This window comes from Saimiri boliviensis, chromosome 2 (assembly GCF_048565385.1).
Source record: "Saimiri boliviensis isolate mSaiBol1 chromosome 2, mSaiBol1.pri, whole genome shotgun sequence".
In the NCBI taxonomy this organism is placed as follows: domain Eukaryota; kingdom Metazoa; phylum Chordata; class Mammalia; order Primates; family Cebidae; genus Saimiri; species Saimiri boliviensis.
In genome coordinates this window covers 36,714,035-36,740,577 of record NC_133450.1, presented here as the reverse complement: position 1 = coordinate 36,740,577, position 26,543 = coordinate 36,714,035, and the positions used below count along the sequence as shown (strand labels likewise).

At 34.1% G+C, this 26,543-nt stretch overlaps 1 protein-coding gene across 15 annotated transcripts in view; it reads left to right on the top strand.

Moving 5' to 3' along the window:
* GPHN (gephyrin) overlaps positions 1–26,543 on the top strand; it is a 664,399-nt gene that overhangs the window by 484,922 nt on the left and 152,934 nt on the right. For 11 of the 15 annotated variants that reach the window (XM_003924444.4, XM_010335175.3, XM_074393111.1 and 8 more), the window contains one exon: positions 13,094–13,136. In XM_003924444.4, the coding sequence (XP_003924493.1) occupies positions 13,094–13,136 (43 nt within the window). Of the gene's footprint in view, positions 1–11,278; positions 11,342–13,093; positions 13,137–26,543 lie in introns of all 15 variants that reach the window. The other 4 variants (XM_010335173.3, XM_010335171.3, XM_074393109.1 and 1 more) reach the window with 1 other exon arrangement.

Below are 26,543 nucleotides of genomic sequence, written 5' to 3'. Positions count from 1 at the left end.
TCAGTAAGAGTTTCTGTTTTTCTTCTAAATAACTTTTGTATTGTTTTTATATGTTCAGTAAAGAATATAGAAAAGCAAAGAGAAAATTAAAATTACTCTTGAGCTCCTCCCATGTTAACTGCTATTAACTTTTATCAGAAGGAAATAAGGATGGCAAATTGAAGAAACAAGGGGAAGTAGGGAGTCCTATAGAGAATGTAGGGAAAATCACAAATAAAGAAACATGAAACAAAGAATTATTTTAAAATTTTCTACATGGAAAAAATTTAAAACACGGGATATAAGAGTTGGAAAGCTCTGATGGATGAGTCTCTGCAGAGTTTGATATAATTGTATTGCCATGTGATAACAGCAATGGAAGGCACAGCAGAGCCACCTGAAGCCAGCTGCAGAAAGGAAGCAAATTGGTCAATGGTGAAACTGCCTAGGACTGTGGTTCAAATTTAACAGCATACTCAGTTCAATAAATACTTAGTGAAGGAAAAAATAATGAAAAAAATATATGAGTTAAAAACATTGGCATTATTTGTTCTTAGGATAAAGAGTGCAAGTGAGTATTTAGATTATCTCAAATTCTAAATCTGAGGAATCCAAGCTAAAGTGTGTTGAGGTATTGACAGCCTAATGTAAATGTCCTTTGGAGATTTCAGGGTTTTCTTGGTAGTTCCCATTATTTAATGAAATATTTCAAGTATTGTATATAGTAAACAACAGATAATATAACAGACACCTTTCTGCTAACCATCTAGATTTAGCAAATTTTAATGTTTTACTATGATTTATTCAGATCTTTTGATACGTTTTTAAGAAACTAAACAATTGTGACAAAATTCAAATTTCCTTTGCATATAATTCTCATATAACAACAAAACATGATAGAAATTAAGGACCTAGCACAGTGGTTCATGCCTGTAATCCCAACACTTTGGTGGGCCAAGGCAGGAGGATCACTTGAGCCCAAGAGTCTGAGACCAGCCTGAACAACATAGGGAGACCCCTCCTCTACAAAAAAAGAAAAAAGAAAATTAGCTCAGCATGATGTCACATGCTTGTGGTCCCAGCTACTCAGGAGGCTGAGGTGGGAGGATCACTTGAGCCTGGGAGGTCGAGGCTGCAGTGAGCTATGATGGTACCACTGCATTGTAGTCTGGGCAATAGAGTGAGACCCTGTCTCCAAAAAAAAAAAAAAAAAAGAAAAGAAAATTAGGATTGTGTTATTTTCACATATATGGCATATGTGGAGCCAGCATTTGAATAATGCTATATTTCCCAGGATCCTTCTTGCTCCTATTTCTCTGTTTCTGCTTATATTTGTTTTTAAATAACCTACTGGTTTATAGTATAACGTTAATGATTTTCAGTATGTACTACAAAGATAGAATACACAGACCCACTAAATATGTGTGTGTGTTTTATATATATATATATATATATTTGATCACTTTCCTGTTTGTTGTGCTCAGATTATAATCAAGTTAACATATCAGAAGCAGGCAAGATGTCTCAAAACTACTCTGGCTAATCCTAACCAAACCACTGTGTCATAGATCTATACTAGAAAAATATAGGAAATCAAAAGGAACAAACCAGAATGCAAATAAAACAAAAAGCACTAACACTGAACCAGGTGCTTTACCACCTGGCATGATTAATAACATTGTTCTGTCTCAAATGAAACTTCATGTACATTGGACATGGGTGTTTCCTCTAGTTTGATGGTTATTACATCCCATGTGATGCATCTTTCTATAAATTTTGAGAATACTCAACACTTAAGTTCAGATCTAACTGTCTAGAGAATACTAAGAAGTGTAGTAGCTATCATGGATCAATAGCATTATGATATCATAGCTATAATGCAGAAATTTCTTTATAGTAAAACTTCAATAAACAATAAAAATTGTATTATGTCTTTTAACAGATGCCTTCATTGATTTTCATTAAATAACAGATTTTTTTCCAAAAGATACTTCTATATTCCACTTTGCTGTAACCCTAAGTCTGAACACCTGTGTGTCTTTTCATTACCAATCTTTGGCCCTTCTGACCAATTAGAACAGTTTTCTTTGATGTAGAAGAGGTTTCAAATAGTTTCAGGCTAGGAGGGATTGAGGAGAGTAATTTCAGTCTGGATTTTGGTAGTTTGTATCATAGTCATTATAACCATTATTATTGCCACTTTCATTATTAGCAGAATAACATGTATTAGCTTATTTTATTCTCACAATAATCCTATGAGGTGGAAACTCAACAAAACATTTGAGCCTTTGCACACTGCTAGCTGTTCTCTCAGCCTGGAAAGTTCTTCCCCATGATCTTCATCTGGCTATCTCAAATCTTAACTAAAATGTTACTTATTCAGAGAAGTTTTCCTTGCTTACTGTGTCTAAAATAGCTATACCCTATCACTACTTATTTTTTATCCCATTACTGAATTTTATTTTCTTTACAGCACTAAGTGTTTTCTGAAACTGTCTTATTTATGTACTTATTAGTTTAGGTGCTTATCATCTGTCTACTACTATTAAAATGTAAATTACAAGATAGCAAGGTACTTGTCAATCCTGTTTATGTTTTACCCCCTGCACCTAGATAAGAGCCTGGCATTGGCTCTGGACGACAGAGCTTAGCTCAACACATTATTATTATTATTATTATTATTATTGTTGTTGTTGTTGTTGTTAATTTCTGTTCCACATATTTGTTCAATAAATAAATAGTATTATCTTGATTTTTGTCGATGTGGAAACTAATACTTGAAATAATTTAATCAAGGTCATTTAGCTAGCCTTTCTGTCTTTTGTCTGCTTAAAAGCAGATTCACTCCATACACAAGTCTCTAGCTTTAGCAGATCTAATTAGTGTATATCTCTGGACGTACAGGTTCAGGGCTTATGTTAAGAAAAAAATTTACATTCATCTGAAATAATCTGACCTATATTGCTCATCCTTAAAATGAGTTATATATTATGTTATTAAACTATATTTGTTAACTATTACTTGGTTAGATCATGAGAGGCTTGATTAGCAACATAATGTGTGCTATACATAGCTGTAATACTAGGAATCAGAATACCTAGTTCTTATCTATTTCTCTAAGAAACTTTTCTACACACTTTCTAAGCTATTGCTATTTTACTAATACAACGTAGACATATATTTGTACATCTTTCATGTGCCTTATGAATGCTAATTAAGCATTTAGAAAAATAAAAGTCTCAATTTTTTCAACCAATACTAAAATACGATTTAGAATGGAAAATAATATAGTCACACTTAAATGAGTAAAACATTAGGTTTTTTAAATGAACAAATAGTGACAGGACATGACATTTAAGAGTGAAAACTAAGAATATAAAATCTAATTTAAAAGTCAGTATTTCAAACTTCATGGTTAAACAAATGTGACTTTCTTCCAGAAGTACCAGAAATGCGTAATAATTACAAATACTCAGTAATTCAAGTTTTTATATTGTTGACTATCTACTCCTTGGCCTCTGTTTTTTCAGAATTAATCAATATTTTCTGAAAACTTTCTATTCAAATATTCACCTAAATTTATCTTACTTGATCTTACCTGTGAAAACTGTCAAAAATCACACTCATGCAAAACAAAAAAAGTGAACATTTCTTATTACAGGTTCTAGAATATCATCCAAACAAAAGGATGACAGTAGGAACAACAATATAGTAATAGCTAACACTATGTACTGTTAACTCTGGGCTAAATACTCCCTAAGGAAGCACTTTACATGTATCTCTAAGTAAGCACTTTGCATATGCTCTTATTTTCTTTACAAATATCCTATGAGATAGATGTTGTTATTATCTTCATTTTATATGTAAGGTTATGACTTGCACACTGTTATATGACTAATAATGATAGAGACAAAATTCAAGTCTAGACAGTTTGATTCCAGAATGCTACTCTGCAACTTCCTTTTATTATACTATTCCCCCTCTCTTTCATTCAAATCCCTATTCTCAGTGGTTCCCACTGCTAAGAGAAGTAAGAGCAAAGAGGCAATGAAAATTCAGGGTGTGATTATGAATGCAATGATTGTCACTGGTAGGTTAGAAAGGTGGAGTGATTGATAGTATACAAATAATTAAGTTTTGAAGTCAAGAGAACCCAGTTCTATTACTACTTTACTGTATGACCTAAAGCCAGTAATAATTCTTGCCTTCTAACCTTTAGAATGAAGAGTAATTATTCTGTAAAATAATCAGTTATTCATCTTAAGATTGGGAAATTGTATCATGAATAATCTGAAATTCCTCTCAGCCAAAAATACTTTATTTAGCTTTATAATATATAATTTGAGAAATAATTTTTCTTTATGATCAACATTAAAATTTTCAGAGCAAGCACCAAACCAAAACTATTGTTGGTACCAGGAGAAGACCAGCCTGGTATTTGCAAATTTCCCAGAGGTCACTGAGCATGGTTCAACTTGGAATTAAAGCTTTATACGGGAAATACATTAAGAATATTCACCATCAATGATTAAATTCGTATTTCCTTGAGTCATGGTGATAACCAGTTCTAAAGAATAGTAAGTGTGTTCTACATATTATAGTATTTCATTTAAGAACAAATAAGGAACTCACCAAGTAAAGGAGCATAAACAAGCTTTGATTTTCAATGGTAATTAATAATACATTTCACCAGCTATATAACCTGACACACTTCCAACTTCTTTTAGAATGAGTCAGTACTGAAAAGGAAGTATTTTCCACATTAACCTAGAACTTAGGAAAGCTCAGTGGAATTTAACAATGAAAATTTATATAACAGTGAGAAAACATTTAGGAATTGTTCCCTGGAAAGATTTATAAAATTAATTTGCTTATAAATAGTTTATTTGCCTGCATAGTCTTACGTTATACGTAGATTTTTTTTTATTACGATTATTAAATAGCAGGCTTGGCGCTGTGGTTCATGCCTATAATCCCAGCACCTTGAGAGAGGACTAGGCAGGTGGATCACAAGGTCAGGAGTTCAAGACCAGCATGGCTAACATGGTGAAACCCCATCTCTACTAAAAATACAAAAATTAGCCAGATTTGGTGCCAGGCATTGCTTGAACCCGAGAGACAGAGGTTGCAGGGAGCCGAGATCGTGCCACTGGCACTCCAGCCTCGGTGACAGCAAACTCCGTTGGGGCATGGGGGGTGGGGAGAAATACCACTGCTACTCTCTATTGGTGAGCAAAATATGACTGAAAATTCAAATAAATGGTTATGGATACATACACACATGTGTGTCTGTTTTTATGTGTGTATGTGTGTGTATGGAAGTTCACCTTTGATTAGAGGATTTTAAATGTGATTACTATTAAATGATTATTCCATGTAATTAATCATCTGAACCAATGGGAAAAGCACAAGTGAAGCAGAATTTTTTTTTAACCCTGAGGCTTTAATAACTTTTTAAAACAGCAATGTTTCTTTTTTGTTTGTTGTTTTGATCTATTAAATGGGCATTTGTTTAATTCAGTGACCAATTTTATATAATTTTCATTTAAAAAAGGATTCTTTTTATATATGATTTGATAAAAGACAGCAAATAGAAATGGGAAAGGTTTCTTAGTGCTACAATATGCTGCAGATAAAAGGAGGCTTGGAAATTATTTGGCTCAGAGGCTTTTAACCTTTTTTCTGCCTTGGACCCATTTGGTACTTGGTCAAAGCCTTCAGATATTTTTTTTCATAAAAATATTTTTAAGTATGAAATAAAATATATAACATGAGAAAACCAATTCAAATCATGATCAAAATTACTTTGAAAACAAATTTAAATATAATAATTCTTATTTTTAAATGCATTAAATAAACTCTAGGAGCAGGTCTAATAACTACTGTAATTTGAAATGATAAACATAAGATATTCATAACAATTTGAAGAGGTTCTGTTAATATTACTGTATTTTTTGCCTAAGCTCATAAAGAAAGAAGACAATACATATTAATTAGATTTTTTAATATAAAGATTGTAATTTCATTTCTCTGTCTCAGTGAGTGGTCCTCTGTCTTTTACCCACAGGATGCTCTCAAAGGACCGTTAACCTGAGTTAAAACCCCTAGAAACATCTACATTTTGCAGATAAGAAAACCAAGACCCATAGATATGAGATAACTTTACTAAAATCATAAACACAGAATTAGATTAATTAGATTAATCCTAGCAGAGTTAATCTCAGACCTTTACTCAGGCTTTTTCTGTAGCTTTAGTCTAGAAGTTGGCAATTAGTCTATTATTTGTCACTGACTCTTAGCATGATTTATAGCAAATTCTGTATTCACATTGTGCCTCAGATTCTACCTGTATAAACTATGTGTGAATTAAAATATGCATAAAGATAATAACAACTTAGATTTCTATTGTTATTTCTACTTAAAATAGTTTTCACTTTCACAAACAGTATCCTACTTAATTTTCCCCGTTTTATGGATAAGGAAATTAAATCTCCAAATGGCAAATGTCACATCCAAGGTTACACAGCTAGGAAGAGAAAAATCTAGTATTAGAAATCATACCATGGGACTCCAAAGGAGATCCTCTTTATTGTGCTCCCTTTCGTGTCATAAATAAGCCAACACTCCTAGAGTTCTTCCGTTGAACATGTGCAGTGACATCATAAATCTAATTAAACACATAAGAGTTACCATTAAACTCAAATGAGCCAAATACTTGCATCCTAATTTATTCCAATAAAGTGATGCATGAATGGAACCATGGAATAAAACTTTTCTAGAACAATTATTCATTTGTGTTTAAGAAGTAAGAAGAGAAAGAAATAGAATGTAAGAGCCTAAGGTTGTAGAGTTACTGGCTTAATGTTATTTAAATCAAACTTTTTCTTCTGTTTCTGGGTAGGCTAAAGAGGCAAGTAATCTGAGTAAATGGTCCCTTTTTCTCTCTCTTCTTAATCTTATGAGTAGATGGTACTCAAAGAAGTTCATTCTTTCAGATATTGATTACTCTTAAATAAGTTTAGTAAGGTAGAAAAACTAAAGTCAAAATGAGCCTTGATGCATCAAAAACTGTCATCTCTGTAATTCTAGTGACCCGACCATGTAAGATACAAAACATCCTGCTGTCTTAGAAAATAAGGAATCTTCTTAACCTAACCTGAAACCTTTGGTATAGAAAACCTTTATTGTACTCCAAATGTCACTATTTGATTAACCTTAAATAATATTTCTAAATTCTTGAGGTCATTCTATAGGATACTCAGGTATCTCTTAGCTATAATCCACATGCTTCTCGTATTATCTCTTAATACTGTCAGACCCAAATAAGTAAAAATTGTTTTTAAGCTGATAAAACAGGTACAGGGATGGCTATGATCATACTTAATGCTATTAAAAATAAATTTTAGTCTGCTGAGATTGAGAAGGAAAATAATTACTACATGATAAACATTCAGATTTAGCAAATGTTTACTCTGTACGAAGCACTATGTTTAATGTAGTAGGATTAAAGTCATGATCCTTTTCCTCTAAGAACCGACAGTCTGTTTGGGGACTCATATCAGTAATTGGAATATGGATAATGATGAACTCATATTCTATATTCTAAACTTTGATAAGTCCTGTAATAGAAGTTCAAATAAGATGCCTTAAGAATTTAGGGAAATCTAAACCTAGATTGTAGTGATAGTTGCACAACCATATAACTTTATTAAAAGTCATCAAACTTTTAATACCTTTTTACTTAAAATGAATGAGTTTTATGGTAGGTAAATTATATCACAGCACTGCTAAATGTGTTTAGAGAAAGAAGAAATTATTTCTGATTGAGGAACTTGGGAATTTTTTTTTAATGGCTAGTGTAATCTAAGTTGGTCTTAAAAGACAGTAGTATTTGGATCAGAAAATAAGCAGCAGTATATTCCAGAGAAAGGCAACAGCTTAAGGTCTAAAAGCTCAATAATACAAAGCATTTTCCAGAGGAACTGGTTGAGACTTTGCTCCATGCCTTAGATTATATGGCTTGCATGCCTACTGTGCCTATGGCCATATGGCTATGACATTTCTAAAACGTTCTGGCCTATTCCTACTGGGAAACGTATAACTGTACACAGAATTTTTCCCCCTTTGGATTAAAAACAAGAGCTTGCATACATTATAATGAAGAGGGTGTGTAATCATGGAGTTATTTTTACAGCTGTCAGTAGCACCACTGATCATAACAACTACTGACATCTATAGGCCAGGCGTGCATGACTCCTGCCTGTAATCCCAGCACTTTGGGAAGCTGAGGCAGGTGGATCACCTGAGGTTAGGAGTTCGAGACAACTAATGACATTTATTTTTATTTTTATTTTTATTTTTATATCTTAAAATCACGGATACATGCATTATCTCCTTTGAGCCACCAACAATCTATTTTTTCTATGAGGAAACTGAGATTATGTGAGGGCCCAGAGCCTAAAATACCAAAGCCACATTAAAGGGAAGGTCTGCTAAGAATAAAAGGAGGAAGAGAAAATGAGTACATGATCATTGAAGAGTTTACACATCTGCTTAACTAAATTGGGATGTCACACCTGAATCAAAGTTCATCTCACACAAAAAAGAATAAAATGGATAAAGTTAACTACTGTCACCAATAATATGAAAGCAAAGTTGAAATTGTTTCACAGGAATAGTCCTTGTTAATTAACTTGTATTGCTAGTAGACAAGAGTACTTAGGAAACAGTTTCTAAATAGATAGCTTTTTTGTTGTTTGCTTTTTCGTTGTTTGCTTTTTCAACAATGTAAAAAGATTAAAATTTTCATTGTGTCTTTCCAAAACAGAGGACTTCTCAAATTATATAAGTAAACATAAATAGAAACTTAATTTCTAATTTAAAAGGTGATTAGTGGCCAGTAAAGTCATGTTTAAAATGGAATGATAGTTTTCTTAATGTCCATCAAAGAAGATGACTGTTTAGTTCTTGACTTTGACCCTATCTGACCAAGTGCTCAGAATTTTTTTAGTATGAGCAAACTGTATAGCATTTATGAGAAAAAGAATACAAATTAGCCTGGTGAGCAGCAAAATAGGCAATTTTTTGAAACCTGATTTGTGTTAACCTGCAATCAAATGTAATTTCCATTTTAATACGTATATATTCTTACATTGTTATGAACCTATCCTTAACATGGGTTTTATTTTCTTTGTTTCTCTCTTCCCTCACTTCTGTGAAATGCAGAAGGGAAAAGATGCTTGTTATTCACACATTTGTACCCCCACTAACTGGTATTATGGTACATCTGGCTTCCACTGGAGAGCCCCTGACATCGCAGGGAACGGTGATCAAAATTCCACACACTAGCTTCAAGCTGGGGGCTCGTAGCTACTGCAGCATTGAAAGGGAATCTTTTCCTGGCTTCTTTAAAATAAGCATGGTGATGGGATGGTTTAAGGGAAGAACACCTCTCAAATCACATGACCACTGCTGTGCTTTCGTGTGTCCTGCTTTTTCATATCAGCTTGGCACTACATTCTTTCCCTGTATCTTAGTGGGCTTGTATGTGTACAAGCTGGATGGAGGGTGGGGAGGGGAGGTAAATGGATGGTTATACATTATGCATGCATCTTTCACTGTTAAAGCAATGTGCCTTCCCTTATATGTCACAAAATATGGTCACAGATTAAATCTTCTGTGTCCTGAGAGATTGGGTCGTCTCTCTCTTTTTGGTGTGAGGTTCATGTGTTTGGGTGTGTTTTGATGTTTACACCCTCAGTTGTTCTTCATGTTGCATTTGACATAAGTTGAAATGTTCTCACATAAGAGTTAGCTTTTCATGTTGGGCTGAAAAAGTCTTCATTTCTATGTAGCAATTCATGTTATTATAACCTATGGCTTTCAATTGTACCTCCCATAATGAAGAGCTGACTTTAAACACTGTGCTATTCTTGTTATGACCTAAGCATAAGGTAAGTGATTTCTCTAACTGTATCTAAAGATCATGGTTGTTTGTTAAAATTTTTTCAGCTTTTTATAAGACATTTTCACTTTTGTTCCTTACATTTATTATGTGCTCTCCTTTCTGTTTTCTGTTTCACATCTTAAGATTTCCTAACGGATGATGTGATCTTCAGCAAAAATTATGTTACACATGTAAACACATGTTGAAATGAATTACTTGATGTCTCAAAACAATCTTGATAAGTAAATGAATACCCTATGTTTTCATTGAGACCTTCATACTTTTTATTTTCTCCATTGACTTTAATATAATATGCTGTTTCTACATGTTATCTTAGTTTTGATTCTGGTTGAAAAGAGAATTATTTGTCAGTACTGTAAAATCAGATTTTAACTGAAGTAAAATAACATGACCCAATGGAATAAAGTAAAAGGTAATCGAATACCATACCTTTTATTTCTAATCCCTGACTAATTTAATATTAGGCCAAAATCTATTTTATTTTGCTTTCCAGGCTTTCCTTTTTTCCCCATTGAGTAAAGCCAGGGTAACATAAAGAAAAAAACAAAAAGCCATAAAATTTGAGACAGACCTGTGTTACCTTCTTTATAGTCCATATGTGTAAGAACAATAGTTGTTTCCCAAGTTTACCATTTCAAGTTATGCCATTACATTGTGAGTTACGTAGAATTTTCACCTTGAAATTGTATAAAATTAAGTAAATATTATAAAGACTATCAGTTTCTTAGTGCAAGAGGAAACGTTATTTGCTCCAAGCATAAAAAGCAGTGTTTTTAAATTTTTGTTTCCTTCAGTGATAGAAAGATAGACACACACATACTCAAGATCACTAAAGAAATTCTTATAATTCTTGATATTAAATTAATTCCCCCCAAATCTGGTTCAAATAGCCAATGTAATATAAATGAGAAAGCATTGATTATACCGCTGTTGGCAATTTATGAACCTTGATAAATGCTCAGATTCAGGGAATTGAACTGTTTTACTCATACAAATTTATCCACCAAAGCTGTTTGAAATATATAGTTCTAAACTGAGGTGCCACAAAGCAATACTTGGGTTTCTTTATTCAATTCATGTTATGAATGATTTTGTTGTTGTTAATTTTTTAAGTCACCTAGGGAATGGGAGAGGGTATTTTGTTGGTTTGGTTTGGTTTGGGTTTTTTTGGTAAAGCCAACTAATTCTTCACCACCATTTCCATTATATACATTATAAAATGTATATAAGAGACATTAAATAACTCTGTTGGAACATTTTATGAGACAATTTGAACTACTCATCTGAACTGCTCTGTTCATTGTAAATCTCTTGTTTCTATCCATACACTAGCTCCACTCTAGATTGGAAGGGCTTAAAGATGAACTCTGGAGGAATAGAGGCTACGACTTAAGAGTAACTATTACTGATCAAAGGAGCTGCTTTCCATTCGCAAACATTGCTTTGCGCTATGGGTTTGGGCTCCTTCTGTTTCTACATCTTGTTGAAGACTTTCTTGACTTCCATTTGACTTCTTTGAACTCTGTTTTTGTCTTTTAACATTTCCCCCTTTCTTTTCCTTTTCTCTCCCAGACTTTTCTCTCTGTATTCTAGCTTTCTCTTGTGTTCTCTGAATCACTTTTAAAATGTAGTTTCTCTCTTTATTAAGCTTGTCTATTAATTTGTCTGTTAGTGTGTGTTTCTTTTCTTCTTTAAGGCTGTAGTGGTATAGTTATACTTATGTTCATTCCATAGTATAGCAACTTGCTTATTTATTTTGCAGCAAGTTCATTAGTCATTTTTACCCTCTTGGTATGAATTTTTAATGAGAAATAGCAGAACATTCTGCATTTACATATTGTCCCCTTCTGTAATTCCATACTTTCTTTTCCATTGCTTAGATTTACACCCTCAAACCTCTCTCTCTTACTTTTCTTTTCCTCATCCTTGTGTCTTCTGCTCTGTATTATTTACTTTAAGCAGTCATTGATTTCTTTCCCATTTGGTCCAGAATTGTTCTTAAATAAGACTCCTGAGTAAAAGAACGTAAGAGTATTATCTTCACATTAGCTTTTTCCTTCTAGTATGTTTAAAACTAGTTGAACAATCTGGGCCAAAAGATAATAACTAACATTTGGAATTATTTTTTTTCTTTTCTTTTTTTTTTTTGTTTTGTTTTTTCATGTGTGTGTATTTTTTTTTCTTATATGTATGTTTGTGAATTTTTATTGTCATTTTTTTTTAAACATTAACAATTGTTTTTTTCAGGGAAGGACAATCATAACTCACCCTAAGTTGCAACATTCTTTTCATAAGTTATTTCATTATGGCAGTAGATTGTGTTAAACTATAGAAATTAATTTGTTGTGTATATATCCATTTGAGGCAAGCTGCTGTGGAATGGGAAGAAGAGGTGTGGAGCTTAAATACAGTTTCCTTTGAAATTAACGTGTTAATGACATGTACCATGCTCCTTGAATGTAGCAGTTTTGTAACATTTAAAAGAATGTTTCACTTTGATCTAAAAATTTGAGTCAAAGCATAGGGTTCCTAATTGATAAATTATACATGTACCTAAGAATTGGTAAATAAATTTGTTCAATTTTATTGAGTTTCAATGGAAGCATATTTCATAATCAATATAACTATGATAAATTATTAAATTTATAATTATAATAAAGATTTTCAAAATCAAATGTAAATATTATATAAGGATTTCTCTATTTTCCTCCCATTTATATACATACTAAAAATTACTACTTAGTTACAACTTTTTTACTTGAATTTTATTATTATTCTAGTCAAGAGATAAACTAAATACCTTAATATTAAGGACCAATATTTACAACCAAATATGCAGTAACAAATCTGTTTCCAAATACTGATTTCAAATACAAATGGATAAAAAATTCGCCTTTGTTTTATCTCTGTATGATGTATAATACTGTGCCTCCAATTTTTTTTGGAAGTCAGTTCTTTCTTCAAAGTAGTAAAGGATAAATAAAAATGGTGAAAGAAGTGTAACATTTTTACTAACATGTTATGACATCTGAAATACTAATATATAAAGCCTTTGATCCCAGACCTCAGGAGCTTGCCCATTAAATATGTCTATCTGCCTATTCATGCTATGAGCCCTAAATTACTGAGTTTATGCTCTTTCTACAGGTCCAGTCCAGGTGCAGCAGCAAGGAGAACATTCTTAGAGCCAGTAAGTATTTTATCATTTCCAGTGGGCTGCTGAACTAGAGCTTATAAAACTAAAAATGATATTTTGGTGGAAAAAAAGAAAAGAAAAGCAATGGGAAACATTTATATGAAGAATATGAGTATCAGGGCTTTTACCTTCTTAAAATATTGCCAAAATCAATACATTAATAAATAGTTTCCTTAATCCAATTGTTTTTGCAAGCTGACACCAGAACTTTGATACACTACCAGGAGGTAGGAACAAGCTCCTCTGTGACTCTGAAACTCTCTTTAGTTGTTCCACTGCCAAAAGTTATTTGAAAACAGACTAACTGACAATAATAATAATGTAAATTACTGAAGAGAAGCTAATTTAAAAAAAAAAGAATATGTGGCTTCCAAGAGGGTATATCATCATTTTGTTAATATGAATTCCTGGCATATCTTAACTTCACAGGTAGCATGTTTTAGAACATAGAACCCTGAACCAATAGTAAAGAATCCTCAATTCTTTTTTTTGGTTTGATCACTGATAGTGTTAATTGGAAATCATTTAACTTTGTATATCATTCATGTTTCCACCTTATTAAAAGGAACTATAGTGTTTTCTTATCTGGGTACTTGAAACGATGTCACATTGAAAATTGTGTCTTAAAAGATTTGGGAACCTGACCAGGTGTGGCGGCCCACACCTGTAATCCCAGCACTTTGTGAGGCCAAAGCGGGTGGATCACAAGGTCAGGAGTTTGAGACCAGCCTGACCAATATGGGAAATCCTGTCTCTACTAAAAATACAAAAATTAGCAGGGCATAGTGATGGGAACATGTAATCTCAGCTACTTGGGAGGCTGAGGCAGGAGAATGGCTTAAACCTGGGAGGCAGAGGTTGCAGTGAGCCGAGACTGTGTAATTGCACTCGAGCCTGCATCATTGCACTCAAGCCTGCGTGACAGACTGAGACTCCATCTCAAAAAAAAAATGAAAAGATTTGGGATCCTAAGAAAAAAGTGCTGTATAAATGCTAATTGTTTTATTATTGTTCTCTGTAACCTAATAGCTTAATGACATAATCCCTTCTTCTTCCTGACCTTTATCGAGAAGTACAAGGGAATCATACCAAAATGTGTCTACTAATACTCATACCACTGGGAGTTTTAGCAAACTGAATGATTTCTCTTTCTAGCAGAATGTCAGCATTATTTTTGTTTTATATTTCTGGTTATGGTTTATTACAGTGAAAGGATACAGATTAACATCAGCAAAGGCAAAAAGATACATAGGGCAGAGTCCAGGAGAGACCAGGTGCAAGTTTCTAGTTGTCCTCTCCCAGTGGAGTCATGTGGACATTGCTTATTTCTCCCAGCCACAATGTATGACAGCATGTATCGAGTATTGCCAACCAGGGAAGCTCACTGAGCCTTAATGTCCAGGGTTTTTACTGGGGTTGGGTCATCTGGCCATGGAATACTCATGTGGCTGAACTTTATTTCCCATCAAAAAATAGAGACCATCACAAATGTAGAAATCTATGGAATTTTTTTGTGTAAATTTTTTCCATTTTTGTTTTGTAAATTTGTTATCTTAGCTCCAAAGCTAAGCACAGTTATTGCTTGTCCAAGACCATTATATTGGCCAGGCACAGTGGCTCACACCTCTAATCTCAACACTTTGGGAGGCCAAGGAAGGAGGAATAAACTCAGCTTTGTTATCTTGATGTGATTTGATCAACAGACATTCTTAATTCAATAGCTTGAGTCCATGAGGTTGAGGCTGAAGTGAGCCATGATTGCCCTACTATACGCTAGCCTGAGGGACAGAGTGAGACCCTGTCTCAAAAAAACCAATTCTTCTGAGCCCTTTTGAACCTCCTGCTTAGAGCTTTGGGAGTTTCTCCAGTTGTTACAGTGAGATAAGTCTCACATTCTATTGAATTCTGATTTCTTTTCTTTGAGTTCTCCAATTGCTAACTTTATTTTGTCTCGTAGGAGTAGGGAATCCTTTTTAGGACTCATTTGATAATTCTAACTAAATTTAAAAATGCATTTATCCTTGGTGAAAATCTGTCATATTACCAATAACACTACTATTTGTCTCTGTCTATCCTTGTCATTTTTTGTTAGATCTCTGTTAGGGGTAGAGATTTTGTTATATCTCTATTAAGGAAAAACATAGACACAGGCATCAGTAAGTATTTTGCAAGCTGGCCCTGTAAACCAAGTTTCAGGTTTCTTGCAGGACTAATGTCCTTTAGGTAAACTTTGCTCTGGGTCATTGATCAACATATAAGAGCCCTCCTGGTTCTTATTCTGTTTTGTTAGTGAGAATCTTGCTATGGAAGAATTATAAAAGGCACCCTGGGGAATTTTTTATATGAACAAATTGTTTATTTAAAAGGAGCCTGAGAATAAAAAAGGAAACAAAATTGCAGCCAACTAATGAGCTGGAGTTTTTGATTGGTTTGAGAAAATATCCCAAAATAAATTCGGATTCTAAAAGTACTTCCTTAAGAAATTCCTTGGCCAAGGCAAAATAAAATGTAATAAATTTAAGATAATGCCTTTTTTACATCCCTCAAAACTATATCTTGACCCTAATTCAGAAGATACCTGGCTCTCACTGGCTGTTGCAGGCAATGAGTTCCCAACTTTTCTGAAATTCCCATGTGTTATATGACAACCAAGTCCTTAGAAAGTGAACCTCTTCCATGGGCACCAAATGTGAACAGGCTCTCACAACCCCTTGCCTTGCTATATCCGTCAATCCTACATGATTATATCATGATCTTTATCCAATTTTAATTAAGCTCCTACATTTAAAAATCCGCTTTGGACCAAACTTTAAAATCTCATAAATATCCTAACTTTCCTTTCTGTGACTGACTCTTAAGACTAAGTCTTCGTTGAAGTGACATTTTTCCTTTCTAGAGTCAAACTTCCTATGTTAAAATCTTGATTTCTCTACTTATTAGCTGTGTGAACTTGGAGAAGTGCTCAGTCTCTGTATACCACACTTTCCTGATCTGTAAAATGTGGTAATAACTTGTTCACAAAGGGCAGAAATTATAAAGAATAAAATAAATTTTAAAATATGAAATAAGATTATCTACCTTATAGATTGTTACAAGGATTAAATAGTATAATGCTAGGTACATAGTAATTACTCAGTAAATGTTAGCTGATATTATTGTTACTACTACTAATACTAATTAACATCATTTTCTTGATAATGATGATAATAATAAAATAAGTTACTTTTTATTGAATGTTACTGTGTTTCAAATACTTTTCTACATGGTTCATCCTACTTAATCCTCACAGACAACAACAAATCCTGTGAGTAAAATTTTGTTAATTTCTGCATTAAAGAGATAAGGAAATTAAAGATTCCAAAGTTAAATAAGTTGCTTGTGGATATAGTAAATGGTTTAAGCCAATATTTCAGACCTTGATTTTATAGCCCACATTTTTAACCAACATGCTGTGTTACTTAATTAATTTCAATAAGGACTTCAAAACCCAATTCATTATTATGCAAAAAAATCTAATAGGTAAAAATAGAGATTGATATTTGGCTCATCCATGGGTACTTTTAAACAAATATCTTATTATCAGTGCCAAAATTGTTTTATTACCACATATGCTATCAAGATGATATGACAGTAGTTATTAATTGTCTTATATCATCTTTCCACCTATAATTCATTTCCTTCTGTCAACCAGTTTCTTTTTAATAAAGCAAAATTTTGTTATTTTTATGAATAACTGGTTTTATGCAAGAAAACAAGTAAAATAAAAAAATTTTACAGATTAGAAATGCCATATGTGAACTTAACATTTTAGCACTGCAGGACAGCATTTTAATTGCTTTCTTCCCTTCCCCTTCCCCCCTTCCCCTGCCGCCCCCACTGAATCTTGCTCTGTCACCTAGGCTGGAATACAGTGGCACGATCTTGGATCACTGGAACCTCCACCTCCCAGGTTCAAGTGATTCTTCTGCCTCAGCCTCCCGAGTAGTTGGGATTACAGGTGTGCACCACCATGTCTGGCTAATTTTTGTATTTTCGGAGCCAAGCTGGTCTTGAACTCCTGACCTCATGATCTGCTCGCCTTGACCTCCCAAAGTGCTGAGATTACAGGCCTGAGCCACCGAGCCCAGCCTTAATTGCTTTCTTAATGTACTTCGTTCAGCCTGTGTTTTATAAGGCATGTGATTCATTTTCCTGGAATTAACTTTTCTAGATTTTTTAGTATATTTTAATGGAGTTCAGAATTTTTTATTGATACATAATATTTGTACTTATTTATGGAGTCCATGTAATATTTTGATACACACATAGAATTTGTAATGATCAATTCAGAGTATTAGTGATATCCATCACCTCTTGAGCATTTATCATTTCTTCATGTTGGGAACATTTCATATCATATCTTCTAGCTATTTTGAAATATGCAATACATTGTTTTTAACTGTAGTCACCCTATTGTACTATTGAACATTAGAACTTATTCATTCTATGTAACTGTATGTTTGTACCTTTTAGCCAACATTTTTTTTTTTTTTTTTTTTTTGAGACAGAGTTTCGCTCTTGTTACCCAGGCTGGAGTGCAATGGTGTGATCTCGGCTCACTGCAACCTCCGCCTCCTGGGTTCAGGCAATTCTCCTGCCTCAGCCTCCTGAGTAGCTGGGATTACAGGCACACGCCACCATGCCCAGCTAATTTTTTGTATTTTTAGTAGAGACGTGGTTCCACCATGTTGACCAGGATGGTCTCGATCTCTTGACCTTGTGATCCACCTGCCTTGGCCTCCCAAAGTGCTGGGATTACAGGCTTGAGCCACCGCGCCCGGCTCCTTTTAGCCAACTTCTATTCATCCCTCACCCCATCTTTCCTAGCCTCTGATAACTATCATTCTATTCACTGCCTCCGTGAGGTCAGCTTTTTTAGCTCCCACAGATAATAAGGACTTGCAATATCTGTCATTCTGTGCTTGTCTTACTTCACTTAACATGCCTTTTAGTTCCATCTGAGTTGCTGCAATTGACAGAATTTTTGCTATTTTAAATAGTAATCCAGTATGTGTATATACCACATTTTCTTTATCCAGTTATTTATTGATGGACACAGGTTAATTCTGTATCTCGGCTCTTGTGGAACAGTGCTTCAGTAAACTTGGGGGTACAGGCATCTCTTTGATATACTGATTTTCTTTCCTTTGGATATATAACCAATAGCAGAATTGCTCGATTATATGGTAGTTCTATTTCTAGTTTTCTGAGGAGCTCCATAGTGTTTTTTATAATGGCTTACTAATTTACATTCCCACCAACAGTGTATAAGAGACCCCTTTTCTCCACATCCTCACCAGTATTTGTTACTTTTTGTCTTTTTTACAGTAGCCATTCTAACTGGAGCCAGATGATATTTCATTATGGTTTTGATTTGTATTTCTCTGATTAGTGATGTTGGTCATTTTTTTCATATACCTGTTGGCCATTCATGCATCCTCTTTTGAGAGATATCTGTTCAGCTCATATGACTGCTTCTTAATGGAATTATTTGGGTTTTTGCTGTTGAATTGCTTGAATTCCTTGTATGTTGTGGATATTAGTCCTTTGTCAGAGGAGTAGTTTGAAAATGGTTTCTCTCATACTGCAGGTTGATTCTACTTTATTGTTTCTTTTGCTGTGCAGAAGATTTTTAGTTTGATACAGTCTCATTTGTCTGTTTTTCTTTTGTTGCTTGTGCTTTTGAAGTCTTAGCAAAAAAAAATTTGCCTATATCAATGTCTTAAAGTGTTTCCTCTATGTTTTCTTCTAGCAGTTTTATAGTTTTTGGGTCTTATGTGTAAGTCTTTAATCAATTTTGATGTGATTTTTTTATGTAGTAAAAGACAGGCATCTAGTTTCATTCTTCTGCATACGGCTATCCAGTTTTCCCAGCACCATTTACTGAGGAAGATACCTTTTCTCGAATGCACTTTCTTGATGCCTTTGTCAAAAGTTAGTTGGTTGCCTGTTCTGTTTCATTGATTTGTATGTCTGGCTTTATACAAATTCCATGCTGTTTTGCTTTCTACAGCTTTGTAGCTGCTATTGCTTTGATTATTACTAGTACTACTATTGTTACTATTATTAGTAGACTGGTGGTACTTCTAGTATTATCGTTTTTCTTTTTCTTTTCTTTTTTCCTTCCTTCCTTTCTTTCCTTTTTTTTTTTTTTTTTTTTTTTTTTTTTTTTTTTTTTTTTGAGGCAGAGTTTTGCTCTTGTCACCCAGGCTGGAGTGCAACAGCGCAGTCTTAGCTCACTGCAACCTCCGCTTCCTGGGTTCAAGCAATTCTCCTGCCTTAGCCTCCCAAGCAGCTGGAATTACAGGCATGCACCACCACGCCCAGCTAATTTTGTATTTTTAGTAGAGATGGGGTTTCACTATGTTAGCCAGGCTGGTGATCCGCCTCAGGTGAACCACCTACCTCGGTCTTCCAAAGTACTGGGATTACAGGTGTGAGCCACCATGTCTGGCCAAAGATCTACTATTTTAAAGAACATAAGTTAACTGGTTGGAGTAACAAACTTTAAAATCCACTAGTCTTACATAAATTTATCAGATAATTTGGCAGCCACCTCTGAGAGCAGTGTTTTAAGAAAATGGGTATATTTAGGACTATGATTAGGGTATAAGAGGAAGGGGAAACCTAAAGGAAGGCAGGGCAAGCTTGGGTACCTTTGTAAATCACTCCCTCCTTAATGAAGTAATTATCTTTTTGGCACGTCTATCTCCTAGTGTTTCTTTTAAACTGTCTGTTTATATTTTCTTCAGCTTCCTTGGTGCTCTTTTTTTTTTTTTTTTTTTTTTTTTTAGTGAGGGGGCAGTCATTAAATCATTATGATTCAGACATCTCTATATCATGCATGAGCAAGGCCATCTATTAAGGCTTTCAAGTAAACCAAATCTATAACTCTAATCCATATCTTCTCTGTAAACTTCAGATTGATTTTTCCAATTGTCTGTTGTAGATCTCTTCTTGAATATTACACAAGTATCTCATACTCAGCATGAATAAAACTAAATTTATAATCTTAATCTACACTTCTTCCCATATTTCAAGGAATAACATCACTAGCCCCTGATCTGTCCAAACCAAAAATCTTTAGTGTTTTTTATATCTCATTCTACATGCATTTTTATCATTCTAAAATACAAATCTAAACCTGTCATATTCCTTTAGTAATTTTAACCCTTTAATGGCTCCTTGTTCTTGTGTATAGGCCCAACTCCTTAAAATTGCTTACCAGTGGTTTCTGCTTATCTCTAATTTTACCTGGAATTCCATGCACCAGCCATATGAACATTTCAATTTGCAGATAGTTTCATCTTTCCCAATATGCTGATTTCTCATCTCTTCCAAAACCTGAATAACTCCTACTTATCCTACAGTTCTTTCAGGAAGCTTTCTACTACCTCTCAAATCTGAGCAAAGTGCCCCTCCTCAGTTCTTCTCTAGTATACTGTAGTTTCCCTACTTTATTACAAGCCTATTTACAGTGTAGTACTTTTCTGTCTTCTCCACTGTCCCCTCTACTCCACCCTAAGCATCTTGCAAGACCTCATCTATCTTGTTCCCTTATACTATTACCAGAATCTATCACCATGACTGTCAATAAGAGTTGATTGGATGACTACATAAATAAATGAGAGGACAACCTTGAGAAGACAGAGGAAGCAAAAGATAGGAGAATATCCTAAATAAGAAACCAGAATGGTAACAGAGAAGGAAAACAATGAACATTAGCCAAAACTCTAATGTGTTTATTGAAAATATTGTTTGTTTGTTTTTAACTGCTCTTTCCCTTCAAATTATCTCATGTATTCACTTTGGCCCTTATCCCTTTATTCATTCTCACTACTACTGGCACCCAGGTTCTGGACTTATTACTACCTCTTTCCTGGAATATAAATCAGACTTTTCAGATTTATACCCTTTAATTTATCATAGATGGGTAGGTCTTCCAGTTAATTTTCTTGAACCTTACCATTAACAAACATGAATTTTTATCTTTTTTATTATTCCCAGGAAAGAGGATTTTGAAATAATCCTTGGAGAAGTATGTTCTTTTGCCTCCTATTTTCAGAAAAAAATTTCTAATTATCTCTTGCTGCAACCTAATCCCTTATTATCTTGACTGGCATTCACTGGATCAGACAATAGCTGCTTACCATCACTTAGGTTATCTTTCTTTATATAACTAAAGATGATTAGCAATTGACTTCCATAAATATTTATTGAGGTACCATTTATAAGCACTGTCTCTCTTGACTTTTCATCTAATCTAAATAAAACAACTTTATTCTATTTTCTTTACTATATCCTCATGTAGTTTATTACTGGAGTCTCAAAATTTAAAAAGAAAAAAAAAATTTAGAGACTGGGTTTTACTATGTTGCCCAGACTGGATTTGAAGTCCTGGGCTCAAGCAATCCTCCTGCCCCAATCTCCTGAGCAGCCATCAGGCCTGGCTCTCAAGTATTATCTTTTTATTTGTGAAACCTAAATTTCTTAAGTAGTATTTGCTATTCAATTTAAATTTTGTCTCATTTTTCTTATTTTTCTCAATTACCTAACCTTTTTATTTTATATGAAAAGTTACATCATTCATTACTTTGAGTCAGTCTTTTTACCTTCCTCATTGTCAATATTGTAGTTGATATAGCAAAGAAACATTAAGTTAATAGATAGGAAGCCCTAACCCTCATATCCTCACAGAGACACCAGCTTAACAGCAATATATGGTCATAATAGCTTCATGAGAACTCCAGAAAACAGGTAGTTGCATTACCCCCAAGCTGGCACAAAGCCAAGAATAGCCACATTGAAGTGGATAGCAACTGTTTTACTTTACCTGTGATAATCCTTCCGCCAAGTCAGCATAGCTTAGCATGATAAGGAGGAAACGCCCAACTCATGGTTTCTTTCTGTGGGGGAAGAGTGGAACATATATCCAACATTCTAGCTTTTCAGAGGGCTGCCCATATAATCACTTTCTGTCTCACTGCTTGGACGGAACTACTGCAGTTTGAATGCCTGAGGGCTGCTGAAAGCAAGGGAGAGTGGAGGCAGCTTACTGCAATACCACAGGGCCTACAGTGCCACACATAGGCACCAGCACCTCTCAGTGCAATATGGAGAAAGTGCTCAACTCTTGGCTTTTCCCTCAGGAGGAAGAGGGAAGAGTGGAACATGCATTAGATGTTCTGACTTTTTGGAGGGCTGCCAAGGGAATGGTTTCTCTCTTGCCTCACTAGGGTGGTAACAGAGAGCTGGCATACTTTGGATGTCTGGGGGCCACTGAGAATAAGGAACAGTGACGGCTTGCCACAGCAGCACCACAGAGCCTACAATGCAATGGACAAACAACTGAGAGCAAGAGATTACAAGCTCCTGATAAAGAAACCTGCAAACCTCTCTAATTGGGAAATTACATACACATGCCCAAAGAAGTCCCAATCTCCCCTCTTTCCAAAAGGTTTCAGAAGCCCCCTCAGAATCTCTAGCCAGGTTGATTGGTGAGAGTGTCCCCTATACAACGTGAGTCTGTAAAGACCTGGAGACATGGCTGTTTCTCAAATCACTAAAACTCATCAAAAATCACAAGGCACACCAAGAAATCAGGACACATGGCCCAATCAAAAGACAAAGTAATTCTCTAGAAACCAACCTGAAAGAAACAGAGATCTATGATTGCCTGGCAAATAATTCAAGATAATCACCTTTAAAAAGGTCACTGATCTAAAAGAGAACACAAATGGACAACTAAACAAAATTAGGAAACCAATGAATGGACAAAATGAAGATATCAACAAAAAGTTCAAAACTACTAAAAAAGAACCAAAGAGAGATTCTAGAGCCAAAGGATACAAAAACAGAATTGAAAAATTCACTAGAGGGGTTCAACCACAGACTCGATCAGTCAGAAGACAGAACCAGCAAAATTGAAGACAGGCCATTTGAAATTATTGTTAGAGGAGCAAAAAGGAAAAAACAGAACAGAAAAAGTAAAGAAAGCCAAAGAGTTCAGGAGTGGTGGTTCACACCTGTAATCCTAGCACTTTGGGAGAGCAAGGAGGGCAGATCACTTGAGTCCAGGGGCTCAAGACCAGCCTGGCCAACATGTTGAAACCCCATAGCTACTAAAAATACAAAAATTAGCCAGACCTGGTGGCACATACTCAGCTACTCATACTCAGAAGGCTGAGGCAAAAAAATTGCTTGAACCCACCAGGTGGAAGTTTCAGTAAGCCAAGATTGCATCACTGTACTCTATCCTGGGCAACAGATTGAGGCCCTGCCTCAAAAAAGAAAAGAAAAATAAAGAATGCCAAAGAGATTTATAGAATGCCATTATGTAGACCAGTGTATACATTATGAGAGGTACAGGAGAATAGGGACATAGAATAATGGTCAAAAACTTTCCATGTTTGAGGAAAGAAATGTATATCCAGACACTTGAAGTTCAAAGGGTACAACTAAGATGAATCCAAAGAGGCCCACACTAAGACATGTTTTAATCAAACTGTCAAAAATCAAGGGCAAAGAGAAAATTTGAAAGGAGCAAGAGAAAAGTGACTCATCATGTACAGTGAAGTTCCCATAAGCATGTCATTGGATAAACTTTGTAGGTCAGAAGGGAGCAGTATAGTATATTCAAAGTGCTGGAAGAACAAAATCTGCCAGGGATACTGTATCCAGCAAAACTATCCTTTCAAAAATGAGAACAATAAAGAATTTCCCAAGCAAATAAAATCTAAGGGAGTTGTTTATCACAACTAGACCTGGCTTGCAAGAAATTCTAAGGAGAGTCTTGCAAGTTGAAATGAAAGGACCCTAGACAACAATGTGAAAGTTTATGAAAAATACAAAGCTCACTGGTAAAGGGGGGAAAAAAAAAAAATATATATATATATATAGATAGATAGATAGATAGATAGATATAAAATTCAGAATACTATTGTACTGTAATAGTAGCATGTAAAGCACATGTAATTCTGGATAGAATTTAACAGACGAAAACCTAAGGTATAGCTACAAATGACTGTTAATGGATAAGTGATATCTACTATGTAATTTGTGACATCTAAAACACAGTGGGAATGGGAAATAAAAGAGTAGACTTTTATGTATGATTGATGTAACTACATTTTATGTAAGTCTCATGGTAATTACAAAAAAAAATACAGAAAATACAGAAAAGAAAATGAGAAAGTAATCAAAGCATATCAGTAACACAAAGGAAGACAGCAAGAGAGAAAAAGAGGAACTAAATAGGTACAGGATAGACAGAAAACAACATGTACCAATAAGGCCTTTAAATGTAATTGGATTAAACTCTGCCATAAGACAGAGTGAGTGAATGGATTAAAGAAACAGGGTGCAATTCCATTCTGTCTACAAGAGACTCATGTTAGATGTAAAGACACATATAGGCTGAAAATGAAAGGACAGAAAAAGATATTACTTCATGCAAATTATAACCAAAAGAGAGCAGGGGTGGCCATACAAAATACAGACTTTGGGTTAAAAACTGTCACAAGAGACAAAGAAGAATATTATATTGATAAAAAGAACAGGAATATATAACAATTATAAATAAAAGTGCAGCTAACATTAGAGTACCCAAATATAAGAAGTAAACATTGACAGGATTCAAGAGAGAATAGACAATAACACAATTACAGTAGGAGATTTTAATATTCTATTTTGGATAATGGATAGAACAACCAAAAAGATTAATAAGGAAACAGAGAACTTAAACACTTTTGACCAATTAGATCTAAAAGAATATTCCACCCAACAGCAGTAAAATACACATTATTTCCTAGCATACATGGAACATTCTGTAGAATAGACCACATGTTAGACTAAAAAATCGTAACAAAGTTAAGAAGTTTGAAACTTGTCAGATATCTTTTACAATCTTAGTGGACTGAAACTCGACAACAGTAGTAGTAGGAAAACTGGAAAATACACAAATATCTGAAAATTAAATAGACACTCTTGAACAACCAGTAGATCAAAGAAAAAATCGTGAGAGAAGTTAGAAATATCTTGAGACAAAAGCACAACACACCAAAGGTTATGAATTGCAGCAAAAGCAGTACTAAGACAGAAGTTTATATTAGTAACATTTACTTTAATGAGGAGGAAAGACCTCAAAGCAACAACCTAACCTTTTACCTCAAGGAACCAGAAAAAGAATAAACTAAATTCTAAGTTAGCAGAAAGAAGGAAATAATAAAAATCAGAGCAGAAATAAACAAAATAGAGAATTAAAATGCTAGGAAAAAAAAAACAATGAAACTAAGAGTTGGGTTTTCTAAAATATCAACAAAATTGACAAACCCTTAGATAGACAGAAAAAAAAAGACTCAAAATAACTAAAATCAGAAATAAAAGAGGAGTCATTGCAACTGATGCTTCAGAAATACAGATTATAAGAGACTACTGTTTATAATTATATGCCAACAAATTGAATAACCTAGAAGAAGTGGATGAATTCCTAGAAACACAACCTTGGTGTACAGTCACAGTCTTAATGATTGAATTATTAAGAAATAGAAAATCTAAACATATCTATAACCATTAAGGATATTGAATCAGTAATCAAAAATCTCCCAATAAAGAAATGCCCATGACCAGATGGCTTCACTAGAGAATTATACCAAACATTTAAAGAAATATTAGTACCAGTTCTTCTCAAAATCTTTCAAAAACTTGAAGAATGACTGCTTCCAAAATAATTTTATTAGGCAACCCCTGATACCAAACCCAGAAAAAAAATACTACTATAAAAAGATAACTGATTTAAAAAAATGTGCAAAAATCCTCAACAAAATACTAGCAAACCAAGTTGGATTATACACTTCAGCCATGTGGGATTTGTCCCTGGAATGCAAGGTTCATTCAATGTATGAAAATCAATAACTTTAATATACCACATTAACAGAACATGGAATGAAAATCACATCATCTCAAATGATGCAGAAAAATGCATTTTAGAAAATTCAGCAACCTTTCATGATATAACAATCAGCAAACTAGCAACAGAAGGAAATTACCTCAACATAATAAAGGTCATTTATGAAAAGCTCATAACTAAGATCATACTAAATGGCGAAAACTGGAACCTTTTTCTTTAAGATCAAGAACAAAGCAAAGATGCTCATTTTTGCCACTTTTCTTCAATATAATACTGAATACTGGAAGTTCTAACCAAAGCAATTAGGCAATAAAAAGAAAAAAAATGAATTCCAAATGGAAAGAAAGAAGTAAAATTATTTCTGTTTCCAGATGACATGACCTTATGTAGAAAACCCATAGCTTCCACTAGTATACATACAGAGAGAGAGAGAGAGAGAGAAGGAGAGAAAAAGA